The sequence below is a fragment of the Aegilops tauschii genome, chromosome 2 (genome assembly GCF_002575655.3).
Source record: "Aegilops tauschii subsp. strangulata cultivar AL8/78 chromosome 2, Aet v6.0, whole genome shotgun sequence".
In the NCBI taxonomy this organism is placed as follows: Eukaryota; Viridiplantae; Streptophyta; class Magnoliopsida; order Poales; family Poaceae; genus Aegilops; species Aegilops tauschii.
Genome location: NC_053036.3, coordinates 606,271,038 through 606,288,449, shown reverse-complemented (window position 1 = coordinate 606,288,449; position 17,412 = coordinate 606,271,038). Strand labels below are relative to the sequence as shown.

Here is a 17,412-nt window from a genome sequence, read left to right as displayed (position 1 = left end):
TATTTTCGATCGGCTGCTATGATATCATATTAGGGATGGACTGGCTCGAGTCACGAGGGCTGATGATAGTTAACTGGACTGAAAAATCAATGGCTTTTAAAGACAAGGGCAAGCAGGTGCAACTCAAAGGGATAGACATCTCAGATATCGTTTGTGAACCCATTTCCTCCACTCAACTGAATTTGTTGCAAGCAAGGACTGCCATCATGCATGTGTTGTTGGTAGCAGAGGACAAGGCAGACGTGGAAACAGCCCAGTGCCACCTGCAGTACAAGCATTGCTTGAAGAGTTCAACAGCTTGTTCACGGAACCCCAAGGTCTGCCACCATCGCGGGAGTTTGATCATTCTATTGACCTCATTCCAGGAGCTCAACCGGTGAACGTGCGGCCGTATAGATACAACCCTGTTCAAAAGGACGAGATTGAGGCACAAGTACGAGAGATGTTGCGTCAAGGAATCATTCAGTGCAGTCGTAGTCCTTTCTCTTCACTTGTCTTACTGGTACAAAAAAAGGATGGAGAATGGAAATTTTGTGTCGATTACCGCCATTTGAACGCAATCACCATCAAGAACAGATACCCAATTCCAATCATCGAGGAACTTTTGGATGAACTACATGGAGCAACAGTGTTCACTAGTCTCGATTTGCGATCAGGATATCACCGGATTCAGATGCGTCCAGGGGATGAGCCGAAGACAGTGTTCCAAACCCATCACGGACACTTCGAGTTCAAGGTTATGCCATATGGGGTGACTGGAGGGCCATTTACCTTTCAGCAAGGAATGCACATTGTTCTGGGGCCCCTGCTTCGCCATGGCGTGTTAGTGTTCATCGACGACATCTTGGTCTTTAACAAAACCCTCCGGGAGCATGTGCAGCTATTGCGCGAGGTCTTTCAGCGGCTGGATAAATACTCTCTCAAGCTCAAGATTAAGAAGTGTGTCTTTGCACAGCCACAACTAAGGTACTTGGGGGCACGTGATCAGTGCGGATGGGGTGCATACTGACCCCAAGAACATTGAGAAGGTTCAAGCATGGAATCCACACACCTCGGTGAAAGAGTTGTGGCAGTTTTTGGGAATGGCCGGGTATTATCGCTGGTTCATCAAGCATTACGGGGTGATCAGCCGTACGCTCACGGACCTCTTGAAGAAAGGTGTGCCATATCAGTGGACATACACGTGTGAGTAAGCATTCCAGACCCTGAAACGAGCCCTGACTTCAGCCCCAGTGTTGGCATCGCCGGATTTCAAGAAGCCCTTCACAGTGGAGACCGATGCCTCTGGCGTGGGTATTGGTGCTGTTCTGATGCAACGACACCACCCAATCGCCTTTCTGAGCCAAGCGCTTGTCCCTCGACATCGGATTTTATCAACCTATGAGAAGGAGTGTCTTGCCATCCTCCTGGCAGTGGAGCGATGGCGACCTTACCTGCTGTAGTCTGAGTTCACCATCCGCACAGACCATCACAGCCTGGCTTGTCTGGATGAGCAACGACTAACCACGCCTTGGCAGCACAAGGCTCTGTCGAAGCTATTAGGGCTACAATACAAAATTGAGTACCGCAAAGGGGCAACAAACCTAGCTGCTGACGCCTTGCATGCAGACCGGCTGTGGTCAACTGTTCAATCATGGTCTGCGTCCCCGCGTGGTTAACCCAAGTCAAGCAAGGGTATGGTGTGGACCCAAGTTGCAGTGACATGCTGACCAAGGCAAAACAAGGGATCACCCTCAAGGGACCATTCCAGGTGACCGATGGACTTATCAGATATAAAGGACGGGTGTGGCTGGGTCAAAACAAAGAGGCCCAAGACAAGGTACTTCATGAACTACACTCGGGGGCGCTGGGTGGACACTCAGGGGTTCAGGCGACATACAACTGCATTATCGACTGTTCGCATGGCCCAAACTGAAACAAGCCGTGAAGAGATTCGTGGGAAACTGTGCAATATGCAAACAGGCCAAGCCAGAGCATGTCAAGTACCCCGGCCTCCTCAACCTCTACCAATTCCAGAACATGCTTGGGAAATGGTGACCTTGGACTTTGTAGAAGGACTGCCAAGGTCAAAAGGTTATAACTCCATTCTGGTGGCCGTGGATAAGTTGACACGGTATGCCACATTTCATTCCCCTCCGGCACCCACTCTCTGCATTACAAGTTGCTAAAGCATACATGGAAATTGTCTTCAAGCTCCACGGACCTCCGGACAAGATGGTTTCAGATCAGGATCGGATCTTCCCTAGCCGGGTGTGGCAAGAGCTGGCCAAGCTGACACGGACCACACTTAACATATCGTCAGCGCGGCACCCGCAGACCGACGGGACTACTAAAAGGGTTAACCAGTGCATGGAGCTTTACTTGAGATGCTTCGTCCACAATTGTCCGAGCAAATGGGCTGACTGGCTGGCGTTGACGGAGTTCTGGTACAACACATCATACCACTCAGTGCTCAAATCATCTGCCTTCGAGGTGCTGTATGGCCACAAACCTCGATTTTTCGGCATCACCAACATCGCTGATGATACGGTGTCTGACCTGGCGGCATGGACGAAAGATCGAGCAACAGTGTTGCCATCCCTGAAGCAACATTTGCACCGCGCACGCCAAGTAATGAAGGCCAAGCGGACCATACCGAGTGTTCGCAGTTGGGGACTGGGTGTACCTCAAGTTGCAGCCGTACGCGCAATCATCGGTTGCGGCTCGAGCTAATCACAAACTGGCTTTTCGACATTTTGGTCCGTTTCAGGTCACTAGACGCGTCGGCGAGGTGGTGTACAGATTGGCGCTGCCTGAGCATGCCAAGATCCATCCCGTCATCCACGTGTCTCAGCTCCACGCGGGCGTGCCTCCGGACACACAAATCATGCCGGAGTTGCCTGTTCTCGACGAGGATGTCCTACCCTTCCAAGTACCAGCAACCATTCTTCAGCGCCGTGACGTGCAGCGCGAGTCCGGCAAGTACCGCAAGTGCTGGTTCATTGGTCTGGATTTCCTCGGTCGCTGGCCACCTGGGAAGATGAAGTGCCTCTCCACGCCAGGTTTTCTCGAGCCTTGGCTTGGGGACAAGCCAAAATGCAAGGGGGGAGGAATGTCACAGGAACTACTGAAGGCCAAAGCCCAGCACCGCCAGACCGGCCCAAGAGGACCGACAAGTGACTGGGCTAGTGTGGAGCAAGTGAGGCTACTTAAGGCGAGGCAAGAAACTAGCTAGGGTATCGTTTAGATCACAGACTGACGGCGCCGTTGGGCGATGTATCTCTCCTTGCTCCCCTGGCTCTCATACCCCGATCCCCTTTCTTGCTGAAGAACCCTATACACTATTGTATCCCTGATTCGGCCGAGTGAGAGTGTAATACCCATGTTTATTAGTATAAATAAGATCTTGTATTTGGTAAATTAACAAAATTAGCAGAATGTTGGAGTAGTAATTATAAGCTTAATTAGATAAAATCAATCATTGGCAATCATTGGTTAGTACTAAGTAAGAGTAGTCAACTTAATTCCTTAGTGTGGAAGGATATGCATTACAAGAACATGCTTGTAGAGCCTTCGAGTAGGAGGGCCACGTGTGGGTGTGGTACAAGATATTTAGCAGCTCAAGTTTGCACTTATCTGTAGCATTTAATGCTCTGTTGAGTCAGCTAGGCACGTGTAATGTAAAAGTACAAACAACTGTAAAACTAGAGACACCGAGGCTGCTGAGTTACACTTATCTAGCTCCATCCCTACCCTACCATGCCTATAAATAGAGGGGCAAGAGCACGCTGTAGTACTCATCCCAACATACAAACCAGTTCACTAGCTAGCTTTGCATGGAGTAGAATCGCACTGATCGGCAAGAGCGCTCGGAGGAGGCAAATTTGACAATTTTGACCTCGGGACGAAATCATTTCACATAATGAACTGGGTGCGAAACTATTTCACTCCCCTGAACTTTTTGTGTAGCACCCGCCACGCCGGCGCCACACCCTACTGTGCAGTGCCTAGCGCGGCGGCGTTGCACTCCTGTCCACCGTGGCAGCCCCTGGGCCCGCACCCAGCAGTGCAGTGCCTCTGAGCTAGGCGCCACACATGTAAAGTGCAGCGCCTAGCCGCTAGGCGCCACACATGTAAAGTGCAGCGCCTAGCGGCTAGGCGCTGCACTGTGACTTATCCAGCCACTTGGCTGGCCCCCCCTCCCCCACCCCCCCACACCACACACTCTCTCACTCTCTCCCCGAGCTTTGCCCCCTCTCCCACTCTCTCCCCCTCTCAAATCCTCTCCCAAATCTTGCAAATTTGAAGAATTTGTCCATGGATTTCGAAGTCAAACCCTCCCTCAAGGTAATATTCTCCGATCCCCTTGTTTTGATCCAAGTAAAGTTATCCAATTGCTCATTTGTTGCTAGTTTGGGGAAACCCTAATTTTGTTTGGATCTAGAGATTTGCATGGAGATGTGAGATGTTTGTTTGCCAATTTCTATGATTAGGCTTTGTTAGTATGCTAGGGTTATTCTTATGGGTGTTCTTATGTTGGTGCTAGGGTTAGGTTTAGGGCTAGAGTTATGGTTATGGTTAGGGTTAGGGTTATGGTTAGGGTTGTTGTTTGATATATATATTAGGGTTTGTATTCCGTGTTAATCCTTGGATTAGTACTCATGGAAGCAATGTTACCTTGTGTTCTTTGAATGCTTATAGGGATGGGAAGAACATGTGTGTTTGTTCATCATGGGGACAAAGACGCCTTTTTCAAAGGCAATATAGAACCAGACCCGGATGAGCTTGACATGGTGTTTGATAGTAGTCCTAGCTATGCGGAGCTCTTGCAACAAGTTAGGAAAGATTTGAATTGGATGGAACCTAGTGATATCATTGAGTTGGAGGGAAGGCATAATGTTGGTTTTGGAATGCACATCCGTTGGAAGACAATGCGTGTCAACTCGGAGCAACGTTGGGTTGCATACAAGGAGACGGTGGCCGAATCACTAGACAAGGCTCTTGAGTTATCTGCAACGAAGAAGGTTGATTCAAGTTTGCATTTGGACTTGAACCGGAACCCCTCCCCTTTGGTTGCTAGTAGCCCCCCACCCTTGAAGCGAGATGAAATTGTTGAACCTCTTTTGACCCAAGAAGTGAGGCCAACATTGAGCCCATTTACAAACAACCAAGATGAAGCTTTGCAAGAGGACAATGATGAGTATGCGGACGATGACAATGAAGTTGATCTCCATGACAACAATGTGGGTGATCTCGACAAATATCATTTGCAAGAGACAATGGACCATTCCATCCCTTTTTCCCGTGCATATGCATCGGACTCGGATGACGATGGTCCCGATGAACAAGTTGATGCGGAGGGGTTCACGGTGAAGGAGGCCGAAGCTTTCGAGAAGGTATTTGATCGGGATCATCGGACTACATTGTTCAAGGATGTTAGTCTCGCGGATGAAGGCGTGGTAGATGGTGGCCAATGTGTACCTCTTGGGGTTAGGCCAAGCTCTCACCGTGATTTGGTAGACGACAAGAACCGGATTGCTAAAGGTTCTAAGTTCGACACCTTGTTGGAATTGAAGATGTGGCTCGACAACTACTCGGTTACGCATTATCGTCCACACAAGGTGGTGAACTCGGACGTCAATGTGCGCTACACGGTTGCATGTGCATGTGAAGATGAAATATGTCCGTGGATTGTGCGTGCAAGACCATGGAAAGGAGGTCCAACTTGGCATGTAGTGAGTTGTGTGCCAACTCACTTGTGCCAAGGCAAAAGGGTGGATGGCAAGATTGTGTCCCAAGACCACAAACAACTCATGTCCGAGTTCATCGCTTACAGACTCTCCAACTCAACATCCACACTTCCAACAATGAGCGTCCAACATGTGATTGATCTTGTGAAAGCCATCTTTCATTACAAGGTGAAATACGGCAAGGCATGGAAGGCGAAGCAAGCCGCATTTAAGATGTTGTATGGTACATGGGAGGAAGCATACAACTGAATCCCTAGGTTGTTGTTAGCCATGGCCGCGACAAACCCGGGCATGGTTCATGTGGTCGAGCCTCATGGGCACCAAACAACGGTTCATGAAGGAAGGAAAGTCAGAGTATTTGGCCGTGCTTTTTGGGCGTTCGAGCAATGTTTGAGGGCTTTCGAACATTGTAGGCCGGTCATCGCAATTGATGGCACGTTCTTGACCGGACAATACAAGGGCACCTTGTTGGTTGCGATAGCAAGTGATGCCAATAACCGGGTGTTGCCATTGGCATTTTCTTTGGTTGAGGTGGAAACAATGACAACTGGGAGTGATTTCTGCATCTTTTGAGGACGAAGGTGTTACCCGCTCAAAGGGAAATTTGTGTCATATCAGATCAACAAATGGATATATATCGTCATGCCATACCTCTTGGGTGACCACACCCACATCCTCATCCTCGAAAGGTTCACCATGGCCCTGCCCCGAAGCGGGATCTGATGGTGTCACCGACCTAGACCGTTCTAGTGATACATAATCGGGGTCACGACAACCGAAAAGGTTTGATAGCTGCCTTAACTTTTGGCCCTGGCGCTGCAACATGTACAAGTGAATGAGACATGGAATGTAGCAACAAATGTTAAGTGCTAGTTTGAAGGAGATGTGAACCTTAATGAATGCTCGAAGTGCACCTTCCCCATCGCTTTTGCCAGCCGGGGTTGTTTCTAGAATAGTCTCGGTCTCATCAACTGCTTTCTTGGTCTGGGCACGCTATGAACAGAAATGGTATCAAAGTGTTAGGCAAGCAAAGATGTGAATAGTGTGAATGGAAAAGTAAAAAGGGCTAACCACAAAGTTCATCATTGGAGCTGAAGGGATCATTGAGTTTCCTTTCCTGACTAATGCATTGTACTGGTGCTGGGCTACCTCATCAAAAACGGTGGGTTCTTCCAGAATCTCCTCAGCATACGCCGGCTTGCATACCTCCACGCGGGTACTTGCAAGAAACCATGTGAGATAGTTGTTGAACGCGATCGGGCAGTGCTCACGAAGCTGGGCTCGTTTTCCAGCCCTTGCTTGCTCCACACTAAGAGCGAACTGCACGACATACTTGCTGTGATGCTTGGCCCAATCCTTGATCTTCCACTGCTTTTTCCTATCCAACCTGCAAGTTAGAAACAGAATATTAGCATCATCGAAACCGTCGAGAAGCTGCTAAGTGCTCAAGGTTAATTATATCTTACGCGTGTAGCAACTTGTCCGTGTCCTCCCACTCCGGCGGGTGTGGCTGGAACAAACCAAACTGGCGGAACACCCGATGTGGCATGTGAAGCTCAACCGCCCAGTTGCATATCAGTGGGCACCGCATATGCCAGAGATCCCTATCCCTAGTGCACATCGGATTCAGCCTGAACTCTATAGGGTTGCCAAAACTCTCTCCTTTTCCATACGGCTTCCATTCCACCTGCAAAATGGGATTGAATGCAAAATTGATATCGAGTTACGATACAAGCATGATAATCACTTATGCAATGTCGGTTCACCTGCTCAGGCGTGATCGCGTCCAGCTCGCTCTTGTACAACTTGTACATTACCGAGGGATCATCTGTCGTCTCATTTAACACATCCCACTTGTAAGCCCAAATGGGGAGCCGTAGTGGGTCGTCTTTGTCGTCCCAATCCTCGTACTTCACGGTCTTTGGTCGTCCAACCGGCAAACGCTCCCAGCTCCATATGGAAAGTGCGAGCAGACAACCACCAATACCTCCAGTGTGCCTACAACAGGCTTCGTCCAACTGCACATAAAAGAGAACATGGTCAAATTTGCCGCAAGAGCGCATTGATAATGTATCAGTGAAGTGAAAAGGAAACAACTTCATACCTGTCGATACAAGTAAGCCAGTGTCGCCGAACCCCAACTCCATTTGCTATCGAAGACGGTCAACGCCTTCAGCCACATCCATGGAGCATTCTTGCCTGTGCCATCAGCAAACATAGTCCTGGATATCACGTACCACATGTAGACACGAGCATATGTCTTCACCATGTCCTCATTAGCATCCTCAGGGAAAGTACTGAAGTTCGATGATATCCACGTGAAAGTAGCGCCCGCTGCGACTCTTTCCTTCTTCTTATCTTCTGCTTCTGGTTCCCGAGGCTCCAGAGGAACCATACCGATAAGGGCATGCATCTACGCGCGCCACCCATCAGAATCGGTGTTCATACATAAAGGATTGCCATCGATAGGAAGACCGGTGACCATAGCAATATCCTGGAGCGTCACGGTCATCTCCCCGGTCCGAAGATGGAATGTGTGTGTCTCCGGCCTCCAATGATCAATAAGCGTGGTGAGTGCTGCAGCATTGTTGGGTGGCGTCGACCGGCAGACCAACTGAATGAAAGGGAGAAGTCCTGCCTCCCTTACATACGGTGTGTACCTCTCATCATAGCGCATCCATCCAAGGGTGACCCCGTGAGACCGAAGCTTCAGAGGTGCAAGCTCCTACAAACAAACAAATCATAACATTACATATGGGGCATTTGTGTTTGAAAAAAATACGAAATTCATAACACCGGCCACTTTCAGTATTACCCGCTGCTCCACCGACATAGCGTACGACCGGTGTTGTTTGTCCCAATGATCATCGAGAAGCCAAACCATCCTAACAATTTCAACAAAGCATTTTTGTCAACACGATTATCTTTTCAATTCAAAAAAACTAAAGTAGGCCTACTACATGCAAGATTCAAAGCATATGTATCCAAAGCATTTTTCTCAATACGAGTATAATTTCAGTACAAATAAACTAAACTAGGCCTACTTCATACAAATAACTTTTCCATAGAAATAACATGTCAATCTATGTATCCAACCATATCTTTTTAATAAAATAAAATAAACTAGGGTTCCACAAATCAAACAAACAAGGGTTGTAATACATTCAAAATTCTAATACATGCAAGATTCAAATCTAATCAAATCAAACAAGGATTCCCCAAATCTTCAAAATACCATATTTTGTATGGATAGAAAGAAGGGGATCGGAGGAGAGTACCTTCTAGGATGGATTGGTGAAGAAATGCACGGACCAAATCGTCGGATCTGAAGGATTTGGGAGAGGGGATTGAGAGGGGGGAGAGGAGGAAGCCGCCTGCCCTGTTCTGTAACTCCTGGAACGAATGGGTGGGGTGGGGGAGGGGGAGCGGGCAGCTGGCATCTAAGTCACAGTGCAGCGCCTAAGGGCTAGGCGCTGCACATTACATGTGTGGCGCCTACCTCGTAGGCGCTACACTGTTGGGTCCGGGCCCAGGGCTGCCACGGTGGACTGGAGTGCAACGCCCCCGAGCTAGGCGCTGCACCGTTGGGTGTGGCGCCGGCGTGGCGGGCGCTGCATAAAAAGGTCAGGGGAGTGAAATAGTTTCACGGGCAGTTCATTCTGTGAATTGATTTCGTCCCGAGGTCAAAATTGTCAAATTTGCCTTCGGAGGAAGCAGCGAGTCAGCGAGTCAGGCAAGCATGCGTTCCATCTAGCCTTTCTAGCTGTCCTATTCCTTGTTTGTCTCACTATTGATGCCATGCTCTACATCTAGTAGAACTTCTGAAGCTCTATAATGTGCATTGTTGGTAAGATTTGATTCCTGTACATCTCTTGAAGCTAGCATGCATACCACAGTACTACCATTTTGGTTTATGATCACGGTGGAGAAATCATTGGTACATGCATGTGAGCACATGGATTAATGGCTCATGCATGGATGGTTGGTTCTGTGAAAAGCCTAGAGATATTTATCTTGGTCTTGCATGTATTTCCTCTTGCTAATCTTTGTCTAGTAAATTTTATAAAAATCTGGTATCACGACGGCAAACGTATTGTACCGGTCACAGTTCAGGTATGGGTCTGTCTGAGTTCTCCGCTAAAAACGCCACTCGTTCGGAAGCGTGTCGATGATGGATCCGTAGGAGCGATCGACACTAGTAAGTCGAGTGGTCGGTTCTTGGGGGAATAAAGAGCTCTGCTCTACTAGCGCCTGTGTGGTTCTAGTCGAGGCTGTCGACGTCAGAATACCCCTCTTAAGAGCGTAAAAGTGTGAAATTTCACCCCTGTGACTCCCGGGTTGGGAAGCTTGCGGTCATATGTGATGCTAGTTATTTCTTTTCTTTTCTTTAAATTAATCTCCATTATCTTCCTGTGCCATCAAACTCTTTCTTTACAACTAACCCTTGTGTTTTGTCACTTTTGCCGAGAGAAGTTCCTTTGTATCCGAGTGCTTGCTGAGTATGAGATCATACTCATTCTTGCTACTGTTGTTGATTTTGCAGAAGTAGCAAATGACGGATGTGCTGATGAGAATGATGAACAGTAGGAGTAGCTCTACGGGTTGGCAATAAATAAAGGAGTTGCATGTATCATAACCTTTGTAATAGCTAGTAATGAATAAAGTTGGCTCTTGTGCATATTGGAAAATAATTTGTTTACTAGCCTAACATGCTTATAAATCAGATTTATAAGCATGTGGCGATTGTCACGGCTAAGACTCACTTGGGGCGTGACAGAGAGTGAATCCAATTGCCTAGACCCTAGATCCGTGTCACCGCCCTTCGCCTCCCCCTTCCCCCACCCCAGAAAAAAATGGACCCATCCCCTCTCTTGTGGCTTTCCTTTGCCAGCGGCAACAAAAGCAACGCAGGAGCCCATCAAAAACCTGCTTCGAACCAACTCGTCACAATGGTCGCAACCTCCTCGTTGTCGCGGTTGCAGCACCTGTATCTCATCACCGGTAAAATCTCACCTCACACATCGCCGAGCTCATGATGCCCATGGCAGCTCATTCCAGCATCTGGTGTTGCCGTTTCCAGCATTTTCGGGAAGGGGTTGCAGCTTTTGACGCCTCCGTCGTAGCTTCATTCAGCATCGGGAATAGCAAAACGCGACACCGGTTGTAGCTTTCTCAGTATGCGGTTGCAGCAAAAATGTGACGCCGCCTGTCTCCGCCCAAAACACTGCTTCATTGATGTAGAAAAAAAATTCACCGGTTCCAACTTCTGCCATTGCTAGTTCCAGCAAAACACTGGTCCCTTGGTTGGAGCATCCTCGTTGGTTCCAACATCACCGTCGCCGGTTGCAACATATCTGACCGTCACTGATAGCTTTTCCATTGCAAGTTGTACAACAATCGCAGAATCGGCGGTGGCGGCCGCGCCCTCACCATAGCTGGATGCAGCATATCCAATGGCCGGTTGTAACACGACCGGTCGTCGGTTGTAGCGAGGTAAGTGGGCGGTCGTAGCACGGCCATGCGGCAAAGGATCTAGGAGGGCGCCATGATTGGTCGTAGCACGGTCGGGCAGCAGAGAATCTAGGAGGGCGCCATGACTGCAACCAGAGGACTAGGGGGGTGTGGCGCATGACCATGGTGTGGAAGAGGATTTTGGGGGAAGGAGAGAGGATAGGCAGTTAAAGGAGGGGGCATGGTGGATGCCCTCATCGGAGAAAAGATGTTGAGATGTGTAGGGGATAAGGCGCAACGTCATAGAGAAGATATGGATAAGGAAGGAAGAATAGTCTTCATGGGCCGCCACGCCACGTGGCTGCCTGACGAGGGGATAGGGCCCGCGTGCGTGGACACAACCGGTGAATTGTTTGGCCGGCTAGCTTGTGGGAAACATTTCTCATGTTTTATTGGGCCAGGACAGTTTGGGCTGACTATTGATAGCATTGATAAATTAAAAAAAAATAAGACCAACCAAGGGCTAACCCTCGCTGGCATTTTTTTATAGGAGAAACTCTACAAGCACCGCGCGTCTGAACCGGGACTTGAACTCGGATGGGGCTGTTCATTCAAAATAGTGTATGGGTGCACAGTAGGAATGGCGTTGCATGGCATCTAAAATAAAACGTGCGCATAATCATATATCACATGACTTGGTGGATTCAGAAACCACGTACTCATTAAGGTTTTTCTATGTTAACTACAAAGATTGACGAAAGAGATTTAAAAGAGATTGACGGATGAGATTTTTGTGTTATACAATAGGACCTTTTAATTCTCCGTCCGTCACATCCCTCGCCTCTCATGCGCATGTTTATCCGATTTCTAGTTTTTTTGTCCGACGTCTCACTTGTGATCCCGCATGAGAAAAACAATAGAAAAGAAAAATCGAGGAAACCGATCCACCCACACAAACAAGCCAACGAAAAATTCCCGACAACCCAAGACTCTCGAGCCCACGTGCCCATGCAACGGTTGAAAAGGTAAACACGCCGCCCCAATCCAAACGTTCCACGACCGTCGCCTCGAAGCACGCTCCACGCGTTGCAGGCCGAGGCCACCACCGCTTCTCCATTCCCGCCTCGGGCCTCGGGCGGATATCTGCTTATGGCACCCTCAAGCGTGCCAAGGCCGGCGATGAGGCACCAGCAGATGAGGATCATGGCGACGTGCCCGCAATTAAAGTGGGAATCTTGGATAAAAAAAAAAATCAAAGATTCATGCAAAAAATTATATGGTAAAGACGCATGGGTTTGCCCCACTACTTTTTGGTATTACAAATGCTAACTAAATATATTGGAATTTAGCTCCTGTTGACATATGGATTATTTTGGACCAGTATTGCCTTCGACTTGCATAATCAAATTTAATGGATCTCATACGAGCACCACATTGTTAATCATAATTGATTATTATAGTGCTATTTGTCAATGTTTCTTATGATATGTAGTATACAACTAGACAAAGAATACGAAGCCGTAAAATGAAGCATTTTATTCTCTTATGTCCATAAGCCAGAGACATGGAATAAACCTTTTTTTCACTCGTTATAACACACGGGCATATTTGATTATTAGTTGTGTGTTAAATATGTTGAGCGTTCACCATTGAAGCAATATAGGTTGTTGGATTGACACTATTTGATGGCTAAAATTTGTTGGATATGCCCCAGCAATGCTATGTGTACGGTGTTGGTTGCTTTGGAACACAAAGTGAGGGAAAACCCTTTTTCGGTGAAAATTTGTTGGATATGCCCCTTTGGAATTTTTTTTATATTGGTATATACATTGACGGATATAGATACACTTGACTGCTTATTTGCATCCGTGAATTAATACTAGCACAAATGCCCGTGCGTTGCAACGGGAGAAAAGTTTATATATATTCAATTATGTGCAAAATACATCTATTGTTCATGAAAATTGTGCACGCAAAAAGATCCCTTGTGTTGGAATGGATATTATAATAAAAATTGAGAGTTTGTGTTACTCAATAGTTTACCTCGTTGTGCACAATCCGCTTCTGCCTCCCTTGTCTTTACTTTGGTGTGAAACTGCTGGCATGCAATGCTGATCCTTAAAAAATAGAAAATGATACGATTTAGATATACATGTGACATTGTCCCATAAAGTTTTCACCATATTATCGATCAAGTGTATGCCACTTCCATATATTTGCACAAGCAATTGAGGAAAAAAATCATTGGGTTTGGATCAAACTCTACTACCTTTGCTTTCCAAGAAAAGAACTTCCTTTCCAAATTCAAATGCATAATTACCACTCACATGATGCTCAATGTGAGCAAATCTTTGTATAAATCTATGCAAAGCCAAATCACTAAAGTTACTCATCAGGATGCAACGATGCAATTTCAAAGCAGAAAATGAAATATAATTTTGTAGCACTTGCTTGACAAAAAATAATCGGCCACCCCCAACAGGTTTTTGGAGCTGTTATGAAACTGGGTCCCTTCTATGTCTTGCATATTACATAACCGGGGTCCTGCTATCTGCATATCTGTCTCTTGGTGAATAAATGGAAATGATATAGCAACATCCTTTTTAGGCCCTGATTACCCGCGTGCACATTATTCGCAGAAGTGTTCTAGCAAAAGAGCCCGTTTGTTGCAACAGTTATAAAATAAATATCAGAGTTCACGTGATATCTGAGAGTTTATCTGCTGTGGTGAAATACCGAGCTATATCTGTCAATCCGTTAGATTCTTCCTCGTCTTATCATGAATTCATATTTTATACTTGCCCACTTTGAATATATGATGACCGGTTAGACAGTAAAGAGTTTACAATGTTTGGTGCTCTTTTGTTCATACGCTGTCGTCAGCAATAGGAGCGCACCGATTGCGCCAACGCAACAACTTCCCTTGAAACCATCATCAGAGCTCAAGGAGGACCCGGATTGAGGCACGCAGAGCTGCGGGAGAGTTGGTACAACGAAGGGGAGTAGCCACATGAAGGACCAAGGAAATGGTAGTCGTAGTCATCACCACACGCCTCTCTCCCTCTCTTTCTAGCCGACGATGGGGGCGAAATAGGACGCGGCCCCTCCTTCACCCAGTTCGTGCAACATGGACCGTTGTCGTACACTCTCAACATGGACCGGTAACATCTAGAGCGGAGGAATGTATTGATGACCAGCTAGTCCACAAGAGAGCTCCAAATATCGTTTCCTTTAAGAAATATTTCTTTCTAATATTCCAGTGAAACGTATTTTAATTACTGTAACTGTTGGAAATATGCCCTAGAGGCAATAATAAATGGTTGTTATTATATTTCTTTGTTCATGATAATTGTCTATTGTTCATGCTATAATTGTGTTATCCGGTAATCGTAATACATGTGTGAATATATAGACCACAACGTGTCCCTAGTAAGCCTCTAGTTGACTAGCTCGTTGATCAACAGATAGTCATGGTTTCCTGACTATGGACATTGGATGTCATTGATAACGGGATCACATCATTAGGAGAATGATGTGATGGACAAGACCCAATCCTAAGCATAGCATAAAAGATCGTGTAGTTCGTTTGCTAGAGCTTTTCCAATGTCAAGTATCATTTCCTTAGACCATGAGATCGTGCAACTCCCGGATACCGTAGGAGTGCTTTGGGTGTGCCAAACGTCACAACGTAACTGGGTGACTATAAAGGTGCACTACGGGTATCTCCAAAAGTGTCTGTTGGGTTGGCACGGATCGAGACTGGGATTTGTCACTCCGTATGACGGAGAGGTATCTCTGGGCCCACTCAATAATGCATCATCATAATGAGCTCAATGTGACTAAGGGGTTAGCCACGGGATCATGCATTACGGTACGAGTAAAGTGACTTGCCGGTAACGAGATTGAACAAGGTATTGGGATACCGACGATCGAATCTCGGGCAAGTAACGTACCGATTGACAAAGGGAATTGTATACGGGATTGATTGAATCCTCGACATTGTGGTTCATCCGATGAGATCATCGTGGAACATGTGGGAGCCAACATGGGTATCCAGATCCCGCTGTTGGTTATTGACCGGAGAGGCTTCTCGGTCATGTCTGCATGTCTCCCGAACCCGTAGGGTCTACACACTTAAGGTTCGGTGACGCTAGGGTTGTAGAGATACTAGTATGCGGAAACCCGAAAGTTTTTCGGAGTCCCGGATGAGATCCCGGACGTCACGAGGAGTTCCGGAATGGTCCGGAGGTGAAGAATTATATATAGGAAGTCCAGTTTCGGCCATCGGGAAAGTTTCGGGAGTTATCGGTATTGTACCGGGACCACCGGAAGGGTGCCGGGGGTCCACCGGGTGGGGACACCTATCCCGGAGGGCCCCATGGGCTGAAGTGGGAAGGGAACCAGCCCTTAGTGGGCTGGGGCGCCCCCCATGGGCCTCCCCCTGCGCCTAGGGTTGGAAACCCTGGGGGTGGGGGGCGCCCCACTTGACTTGGGGGGGAAGTCCCCCCCCCTGGCCGCCGCCCCCCTTGTAGATGGGTTCCAGGGCCAGCGCCCCCCCTCTCCAGGGGGCCTATATATAGGGGGGAGGGAGGGCTGCTGTACCCTAGCCCTTGGCGCCTCCCTCTCCCCCTACAACACCTCTCCCTCCCGCTTGCGCTTGGCGAAGCCCTGCCGGGATCCCGCTACTTCCACCACCACGCCGTCGTGCTACTGGATCTCCATCAACCTCTCCTTCCCCCTTGCTGGATCAAGAAGGAGGAGACGTTGCTGCTCCGTACGTGTGTTGAACGCGGAGGTGCCGTCCGTTCGGCACTCGGTCATCGGTGATTTGGATCACGGCGAGTACGACTCCATCAACCCCGTTCATTAGAACGCTTCCGCTCGCGATCTACAAGGGTATGTAGATGCACTCCTTTCCCCTCGTTGCTAGTATACTTCATAGATGGATCTTGGTGATGCGTAGGAAATTTTAAAATTCTGCTACGATCCCCAACAGTGGTATCAGAGCCAGGCCTATGCGTAGTTACTATGCACGAGTAGAACACAAAGCAGTTGTGGGTGTAGATGTTGCCAATTCTACTTGCCGCTACTAGTCTTATCTTGTTTCGGCGGTATTCTGGGATGAAGCGGCCCGGACCGACCTTACACGTACACGCTTACGTGAGACAGGTTCCACCGACTGACATGCACTAGTTGCATAAGGTGGCTAGCGGGTGTCTGTCTCTCCCACTTTAGTCGGAACGGATTCGATGAAAAGGGTCCTTATGAAGGGTAAATAGAAATTGGCATATCACGTTGTGGTTTTACGTAGGTAAGAAACGTTCTTGCTAGAAACCTATACAAGCCACGTAAAAACTTGCAACAACAATTAGAGGACGTCTAACTTGTTTTTGCAGCATGTGCTATGTGATGTGATATGGCCAGAAGATGTGATGAATGATATATGTGATGTATGAGATTGATCATATTCTTGTAATAAGAATCACGACTTGCATGTCGATGAGTATGACAACCGGCAGGAGCCATAGGAGTTGTCTTTATTTTTTGTATGACCCGCGTGTCATTGAATAATGCCATGTAAATTACTTTACTTTATTGCTAAGCGCGTTAGCCATAGAAGTAGAAGTAATCGTTGGCGTGACAACTTCATGAAGACACAATGATGGAGATCATGATGATGGAGATCATGGTGTCATGCCGGTGACGAAGATGATCATGGCGCCCCGAAGATGGAGATCAAAGGAGCAAAATGATATTGGCCATATCATGTCACTATTTGATTGCATGTGATGTTTATCATGTTTTGCATCTTATTTGCTTAGAACGACGGTAGTAAGTAAGATGATCCCTTATAATAATTTCAAGAAAGTGTTCCCCTAACTGTGCACCGTTGCGAAGGTTCGTTGTTTCGAAGCACCACGTGATGATCGGGTGTGATAGATTCTAACGTTCGCATACAACGGGTGTTGACGAGCCTAGCATGTACAGACATGGCCTCGGAACACACGCAATACACTTAGGTTGACTTGACGAGCCTAGCATGTACAGACATGGCCTCGGAACACGGAGGACCGAAAGGTCGAGCATGAGTCGTATAGAAGGTACGATCAACAAGGAGATGTTCACCGATCTTGACTAGTCCGTCTCACGTGATGATCGGACACGGCCTAGTTAACTCGGATCATGTTTCACTTAGATGACTAGAGGGATGTCTATCTGAGTGGGAGTTCAT

The 17,412-nt window shown here is 47.5% G+C and overlaps 1 protein-coding gene and 1 long non-coding RNA gene across 2 annotated transcripts; one reads left to right on the top strand and one right to left on the bottom strand.

The window, feature by feature from the left end:
• The first annotated feature begins 2,175 nt into the window (after positions 1 to 2,175).
• On the top strand, positions 2,176 to 3,214 carry LOC109776303 (uncharacterized). Its single transcript, XM_020334949.1, has 2 exons — positions 2,176 to 2,640; positions 2,750 to 3,214. The coding sequence occupies exons 1-2, from the start codon at positions 2,176 to 2,178 to the stop codon at positions 3,212 to 3,214; spliced, it is 930 nt and encodes a 309-aa protein (XP_020190538.1).
• Positions 3,215 to 8,322: 5,108 nt separating this feature from the next.
• On the bottom strand, positions 8,323 to 9,087 carry LOC141042112 (uncharacterized). The gene is made up of 3 exons (XR_012203932.1): positions 9,008 to 9,087; positions 8,545 to 8,614; positions 8,323 to 8,454 (listed from the first exon to the last, which is right to left on the bottom strand). It is a non-coding gene; the product is annotated as an uncharacterized lncRNA (long non-coding RNA).
• Positions 9,088 to 17,412: the final 8,325 nt, after the last annotated feature.